The 8776-nt window shown below is 40.4% G+C and overlaps 1 protein-coding gene across 1 annotated transcript in view; it reads right to left on the bottom strand.

Moving 5' to 3' along the window:
- Positions 1–7334: 7334 nt before the first annotated feature.
- The window catches only part of ITGA9 (integrin subunit alpha 9), a 512195-nt gene continuing 510753 nt past the window's right edge, over positions 7335–8776 (bottom strand). Inside the window, exon 28 of the mRNA XM_088464409.1 lies at positions 7335–7739. Coding sequence (XP_088320535.1) covers positions 7641–7739 — 99 coding nt within the window. The 3' untranslated portion in view covers positions 7335–7640. The remainder of the gene's footprint in view (positions 7740–8776) is intronic.

Here is an 8776-nt window from a genome sequence, read left to right as displayed (position 1 = left end):
TTCAACTAAAAGATACAGCTCGCAAACTTACCAAGAATCGAGATGACAAACTTGGGTGAGATGCCTGCAAACTCTCTGCCCAATTAAAGTTTTAAACACTCACCTCCCGAGTTAAACGGGTTAAACAATTTTTTTTTTTTTTAAATGACATGAGGTCTCCCCCCAAAACAATGAGAACAGTCAGGAGCCGCCAGCCAATCAGCTCCTGCTAACTGCAGAGCGGACGCCGATTGGCTCCGGCTCCTAACAGTTCCCACGTGGGCGAGTCAGCCCACGTGGGAACTATCACGAACCGGAGCCAATCAGCGGGCGTTCTACAGTTAGCGGCTGCTAATTGGCTGGTAGCTACTGACTGTTCTCAATGTTCAGTCGGATGCCGGTTAGCCGGGTATGTGGTCACACACATACACAGCTAACGCAAGATTTATTGTTTTTTGGCAAAGACCTTCCTGGATGCTACAGAGACGGGTGCGGGGGAAGAGCCCCGGGCTTTAGTCCAATCCTTGGGTTTCAGGAGAGGGGGGGGCCCTTTTTTAGTTCTCTGAGATCTCCGGCTTGGCCTGACCAACTTGGGGTGAGAATGTTGTGGCCCTGGAGACCCGGTAATAGAGTCTCCTGGCTGTGGCAGTACACCCCGGTCGGTTTAGGTCCGGTGCTTGTTTTAAATATAGGGGGGATCCCTATGCAATTTTTTCCCCCTATATTTAAAACCACGACTGGCCCTGCAGCCTGGTGCTGGTTCCTAAATTACGGTGGAACCCTACTCATTTTGTTCCCCGTAAGTTTTGGAACCAGGAGCGGCTGACAAGTCTGGGACTGGTTAGCCTTTTGGGGGGGGGCCCACGTAATTTTGTTTTAAGTATTTAACCCAATTTTTACAGGTCGAACACACAAGCAGCCTTCACATATCTCACTAATATGTGCAGGCTGCTAGCTTGGGAGAGATTTGCAGAGCGAAAACACTGCAATCTCGGGTGAGTAATCTCATCTTCACTTGCAACTTGGGGGAGATATGTCGATTTGCTTCACCATCAGCCATCTCACTTTTAGCTAAACTCACTTCTTAAATATGAGAGATGACAAACGGGAAAATCACCTGAGATTCGGCGATGCAAATCGGGATAAAAAAAACTAAACTCGACCATTCTCGATTCTTAGTAAATTTACCCCTAACTGTCCTGAAAAAAAATATTTTAGTTCTTCCCAGAATTTCCAGAGCCACAGGAGTTCCAAAAGCATCTCCATAAAAAAGGGCTCACCTGCACACTACCAATAAAGGAAACAAAATGATTAATGTCAGGAGTCCTTGTGACTATTCTTTGCTGTCAAAAGTACCTCACATGTTTGCCACAAAGGGCAGTGCTTTGGACAGCTAGGTCTGCTCATTTTACCTCAGTCATTCATAGGGCTGACTCAAGACACACACGCCAATCTGCATGCAGTGGCGATGTTCACGAAGTTGAGCGATTTTTTACAACTGGTCGAAAATTTCTAAAAAGTCCTACAGCGCAAGAAAGGCGGTTTTGTGATCAGGGCAGACAGTATCAGAAATGCTGTAGAAAGTGATGGACGTCCTGGGAGGTGGCTACATATGGCAAAATGGTCCGTTCAGTGGGAGTGTTATGGGAGTGTCGCAGCCATGTCAAAGTGAGCAGCTGCGTTCATAGACGCAATGCTACAGGCATAAGAGGAGGAACTGCACCTGCCATAGGGATAGGGCAAATTTTGATGGTGCGACCATTGTGGTGTATCGGGAAGCAGGGATCGGTATTACAGCGCGCAAGGATGCTAAAAGTCGGCATCAAGTTTTTGCACATTCGGCCTCTAAGATTTACATAAGGGAAGGAGTTTGTAGTGCATTTGCATATAGTCTTAGACAGGCGACATCCAATAGATGCTCCTGCGTGCAGAATTAGGACTATAGGGCCTCATTCAGAGTTGTTCGCAAACCCGAAAGTATTTGATCTGCGTACGCCCAGGATCTGTAATGTGCATGTGCAGATCTTGTACTGTGAGATCAGTCGAAGTGACCCCTTTTAGGGAAAGGGCGGTGATAGCCAGTGTCAAAGAAAACAGGGATGTGTCTGTCCCAATTTCTGGGCGTGCAGAGGCCAGTGTCTACATCTACCAATGCAGCTTCACTAGCCCCACCAGCATGAAATACACAGTCATCCTGAGTAACCCGAATGTCACTCAGATGGCCGATTTTCACGCAAGTGATCCGATGTAGGCGTCCTCGGAAGCACTAGCGAATCACAGCAGCCAGAAGGAGGCCTCTATTTACATTAGACGTCTCCTGTGGCATTAACTTATTATCACACAAAGCATACAAAGACGCATCAGCGTAGAACTCTGAATAGTGTGCAGGTGGGTAATTTTATTTTTTACCCTTTTGTACTATGACAGAACAAGAAAGATTAAAAAAAATCTATATTTAAAAAAGTGGTGGTTATTCAAGTAAAGTCTGAAATTGTGTGTTCTTTTATTATGATAAAAAGGAAGGCTCAAGGTGGGCATGCTGCCTGGGTTACATTTTATGTTAATGTGACTATTACAGTAAGTGGAGACAGGAAAATATACTTCCCAAATGTCCTGATTTTGTCTGGATTGGAGGACAGTTGGAAGGTATGGCCTGCTAGCAGGTGCACCATCAGTGCCACACTTCCCAAAGGGAGGTACAGGTGTCGGAGTCAGGGGGTGGACAGACATGTCCCAGTGGACATAAGATCCTGTAAATAATTTCCCTGTAAAGTGAGAGTTCTGATATCATTGCTTGCAATTGTTGGAGTTTATTAAGAAAGCTTGTGTATTATAAAGTGTAATGTATAGCTCCCAACTATCCTGAATTAGACAGAACAGTCCTGATTTGAGGGGAAAATTCTGGTGCCCCAATTATCAGTAATTTGTCCCGATTCTGGAAGGTACAGTATTTCCACCTGTTTGATTCTTTGATGATGGGTTGTGTTTTTAGAGGAGAGAACTGGGGTTAAGGCAGCTAGAAGGTTTGAAGACACCCACTATGAGGGCATGCTCCACAAATTAGACTTGGCCATGACTTTTTACACTGTTGGGAGGTATGATAATGCACCGCCTACTGTAGACTATGGATATACTGTAAGAACTCCATATTATGGTTTTAAGAACTCCATATAGTTTACAGTAGAGAGAAACTCAACATTTACAGCTGCTGATATGCTCATGGAAAGAACTGGGGCTATAATGTGTGGACAAACAGTGCATATGTAGGCCTCTAATGATAAGGAATCTTATCTATCACACAGGGCCGGATTATAGGCACGGCGACAGGGGCGGCCGTCCCGGGGCCCCACACATTGTTCCCGGCCACATCCCCCTGATGAATCTTATTTTTATTATTTTAACGGAGCCGCCTGCCACAGCCCGCGATTAAGCCTCGCCCTTCCCGGCATTTGACCCCGCCCCCTCTTCAGACCCACAAATCACGCTGGTCTAACTTCTGCTGCCTCTGAAGCCAGTAGAAGTAAGCAGCAATGTATAAGTGTATATGTGTATCTCTGTCTATATATTTGTATATATATGTGTATATTTATGTATATATATATATATATATATATATATAAACAAAGAGAGGCGGCACTCGGTGGGTGCCCTCCCTCAAGGTACCTAGAGATTGATGTGGAGTGCTGGGGCTTGGTCGTGGATATGTATATATATATATATATATATATATATATATATACACACATATATACTGTATATATATATATATCCAAAACCAGCATATGGTGGCATTCCTTGCAAGTAAGGACAAGCCTGGTTCATTCTTTCTTGCATGGAATGCTGCTGTATGCTGGTATATGTGTATATATACATTATATATGTATTACAATGTATATATATATATATATATATATATATACACACATATATATATATATATATATGCGTGTGTGTGTTCATATATATATATATATATTTATATTAAACTTTCGTTGATAAGAGGCCCACACACGTTTGTTGCCCAGGGGCCCCCACAGACCCTAATCTGGCCCTGCTATCACAGACAACATACATAAAAGCCAATATAACTTTAGAGGTTTCAGTGTATAACAATTTCTCTCTCAATTCTCTGTTCCAGCATTTTTTTTTCAGTTTACAAATTCACTGATTCTAATTGGACCACTATGCTTAAATATACTAACATACTGTACATTTAAAATGTACCCTTGAATTAGAATTATCCACTTTTGTGTAGCTTATTGTACATTTTCAAAATATAGCCTAAGGCAGAGGTTCCCAAAATGTGTGCCATGGCACCCTGGGGTGCCTCGGGACACTTGCAGGGGTGCCTCAGGTTGGTGGTCCAGGACCAAATCAAATACATTTTTGTAAATGTAATGTAAATATGTGGACAAAGAGAAGCGCAAACCTACAGTAGTTAGGTTTTTTACTTTTTTCCTTTGTAGAAGCGCAAACCTGTCCACCACATAACTGAACCTAAGGATGACAGCACAGTTTAATTCATTTCACTACATTTTTATCTGAATTTCTCAATAACAAACTTTTGGCTTAGGGGTGCCGTGAAAACAATGCTGATACTCTAGGACGCTGTGGTTCAAAAAAGTTTGGGAAACATTGGCCTAAGGAGTATATTTATCAAAGTTCTATTTTAATCGATTTTGTGTTTTGGGTGATTTTGCATTTCATTTGCAGCATCAGAGATTTACTAAAGTCAAAAAGTAATGTGAAATCGAATATAAAACCGAATCCTCTTCAAAATCAAATATTGCATATACTTTTACATAGCCCAACATAGGATCCCCTCATTTACTAATATTCGATTTTAAATCAAACAAAAAAATCCCCAAAATAATAGACCTGCTTCATGCTGGAGATTTTAGCATGAGCAGGTGCCAGTTGCACAGAAACATACACAGATCAGTGAGATCCGTGCATGTTTCTATATGAAAAAACCCATTAAAATAGTGAAATAAAAAAAAAAAAAAAACAAACAAACAACGTGGGGTCCCCTCGTAAATGCACAACTAGCACTGTGCTTTTCTGAGTTGGTCCTGGATGTGAAAACATGGAGGAAAAAGACGTAGAGTTCTCCCATATTTGGCCAGTTATGATATTGGAAATATGGGGGACAAAATTAGTAGGGGCCACCCGTATTTTCCAAAACTAGCACCGCACTCTTTCTAGCGGGGACGTAATGCTGCAGTCGCAGGATCCCTGGGAACGTGGGGAACCCCCTCATTAAAGGGGTTCCCCCCTCTCCAGGGCTGGGCCTGGGTGGTGGGTACCAGATTGATTGTGTAAAACTGTAGATGAATATTGTTGTTTATTGGACATGAATGGCTACAGGGATTGTAGGTGAGTATGTGTGAGTGTAAAAAAGTTGTACTTCCATGGTGTGTGAGTTTTTGTCTTTATTTTAATATTTATTTTGCAGGTGAACCAGATAAACCAGCGGGCCCTCAATGCCCCACATGCTGGTACTTGTGGTTCTCCAAGTACCAGCATGTGGGGGAGGCTTGCTGGGACCTCTAGTTCTACTGTAAAAAGACAATATTAATTAATCTATTTTTTTCCCCAGTATTTTCACAACCAGGACCGTCTCAGTAAAGCCTGGTGCTGGTCATTTTTTTTTTTACACTTTTAATAGTTTTCTTCACACAGAAGCATGCACGGATCTCACTGATATGTTGATCTGTGCATGTTTCTGTGTAACTGGCACCTGCTCATGATAAAATCACAAGCATGAAGCAGGTCTATTATTTTGGGGATTTTGTGTTTGATTTTGACATGGGCATCCAAAACCGAACAAGAAACACTTGTCAAAATCGAACTACATTGTATTATATTCAAAATATTCAAATGCTTACAAAATCAAATTTTTGGAAATGTGGGATTTTGACAGTTATAACTACATTTGATGTGATATCAGGTGAGCTAAATCGAACATAAAATCGAATGCAAAATAGAACTTTGATAAATTTACCCCTAGGAGCTTAGTTTTCAAAGATAACATTTATTCTACTTATAAAGTTTCCTATACAGTATACACTCTCTCCTATTATGAAGTGGCCAACTCCACCACATTACAATAATGATATCATAGCATTTGAGATGAGTAGTCTGTTCAAATCCAATGTCAACAAGATGATGAGACAGAGGGGGTCAGGCTGTATAGAGCCCCCGCTCCAAGGATTTCAGGAACTTCAAAACATATACTGTACATTTACTTGCCTACCTTTTTTTTTCTCTTCCCTGGAAAAGCCTGGGTAAGAGAAGCAGGAGGGTGGCGACGGGGGAAGGGGGGGGGCCTGACGATTTGCATTATTACGCAGCGCCTCCTCGCAGCAAAGTGCTGCGATTGGCTCCAATTTAAAGAAATGGGGCCAAATTACGCGAATCATGAAGAATCGCGTCATTAAGCCCAGCCCCCTGCATGGAGACCCGCTATCGCCGCAGAAATTCTCCCCATTCTGCGCACTTCCTAGGAAGTCGACAGAATGTGGGAGTAGTGCCTGCACTTCCAGGGTTGTGGGGGGTTACCAGAAAAATTGTGAACCTCCCGCAAATTCCAGGAGGGTAGGCATGTATGACTGTACATGCTCTATACACTCTACTAAAGAATGGTTATAGACAGGGGTTGTATTTGTGCATGTTATTTTATATATCCACTTTGGGTTTATTATTATAATTCTGAAAAAAAAATAGTAAACATTTAAGTTGTTTAGCAGTGCACCTCATAGTGACTGATGTAGGGCGAGGCACTTGGTATCCATGTCTCTATGTCTATGACATAATCACTGAGCACCAGTAATTATTTTCTTGTTATATTTCTGGTACCTGCTACATTCCTCCTATGATAACAGGTAAGCCATGTCTTTCTTTTCTAAATAAATTTTAGTTCTAATAATAAATTATATATATATATATATATATATATATATATATTATATGTGTGTGTATTTATGTGTACAGAAACCTGTGCATAGATATATATATATAAATTATATATATATATATATATATATATGCATGTATGATATATGCAGGGATGTGTTTACTGTTCCTGTTGATCTGAGTATTCTGGAAATGAAAGTGTTAAAAGTTTAACCTAATGATCATGACTGCTGTTGTGCACCTTTGCAGGATTGATATACCTGATGAGTTAAGTTTTTAACTTGATAATTTCCTGAGTGCTCAGCTTAGGGGAATCAGTGGGTGTAGCCAAGTATCAGTGCGCTAGAGAACTGTACAGCTATTTATTACATTAAATCATCCAATATAAAGACAAATTCAGTATAAAAGTTATATATTTATAAAAAGAAATACTTCTTGGTAACAGCTTTTCCCTGAAGTTTTGCTGCATACTGTATGATGGATTCATAAAAGTTGCTATTCACTGCAGCATGATGGCTAAAGTTTTCCTTGGCAGAGGGAATAGTATTGCTCCAGTCATTTCACGTAGCTTTAGTGGTTGCCTCAGGACACACTCTCCTGTGCTAGTCAGCCTGATAAAGGAATAAACATCAACAAGCCTCCGGAAAATCTGGAGAAGATTTTTTTTCTTCCACATATGGAAGATACAACAGCAGAGCCAATTAGCTAGCGAATGTGTGTCAGGTGACTGGACCGGCACATGCAGCTCATTGATTTTTTTGGACCCAGTCCCAACTTTCTTCATATTCTTTCCGATTCTTTTCTGCTTCAATGATCTCTTTGTACCTCCTGCGGAAGAATCCCATCTGAGAAAGGAGCAAAGTAAAAACTTGGATTGTTATACAGATAAAAGACAAGCACAAATAATATTATAATACATCTGTCTATTGATCTACCTAAAAATACATGTTTATACCTCTATACAAAGTTGCAACAGTGTAGTCATATAATGTTCTATAGGAGAGATACTTATGTTTAATGTGCCACTTTATTATGTTCTGCTAGACAGATAGCCGGTTTGGTGGAAAACATTGCAATCAATTTGCAGCAGATTAGATCTAGCCAGTTAAACTGCTCGCCATTAATCCTAAATGGTGGCCACACTGCAATCAGACTGGCCAGGCAGAGCAATTTCACATTCCCCATAAAGATCACCTAAACATACTGTATGGCAGGAACCACTGTGCACATTTATTAATATCCCAAAACAGATTACAATACCTGAAAAAAATGAAGTGGGATAGGTCAATGTAATCCTTTAATGCGTATCAGTTACTTTCACACAGAAAAGTCAGAATAAAATTAAAAAGTGTAAATACTAAATAGTAACTAATATGTGTTATACAACCACTTACTGTATATTCACCCAATTATACATGTAATATGTTTCTATTGGGCCAACATTGCATAGCTAATTTACAAATATAACAATTTTTTTCATACTGCGTTTTACATTTTATCCCAAAAGTAGCCTTGTCCTGCAGATAGTGTATATTCTATGGCCGTAGTCTAATAAGAAATCAGCCAGCCTTTCTGAGTAATGTGTCCTCACGTGGAACGTGTTGGCATACAACCTATGATAAACCAGGGCCTTGTATTCCCAAAGCCACATATACAAATAGGACATACAGCCAGATGAAATAAACATTCAGTTTTGGCAGTGGTAATAAAACAAATCACTGAAATGTTACTAGGGCTTCCTTGTATCCTTAAGTTATAATAGAGACCCAAGTAACTAATTCATATGAATAACTTAAATGGAAATAGTGATGCTCTGCAAACAAATTTGAAGCATTTCACAGGCTTTGTATGAACAAGTAATAATATAATTAGTTTGAAGAAA

The sequence above is a fragment of the Taudactylus pleione genome, unplaced genomic scaffold, assembly GCF_031769625.1.
Source record: "Taudactylus pleione unplaced genomic scaffold, aTauple2 ptg000054l, whole genome shotgun sequence".
Taxonomy (NCBI): Eukaryota; Metazoa; Chordata; class Amphibia; order Anura; family Myobatrachidae; genus Taudactylus; species Taudactylus pleione.
Note: the sequence above shows the minus strand (reverse complement) of the source record. Positions and strands in the feature narration are given on the sequence as shown.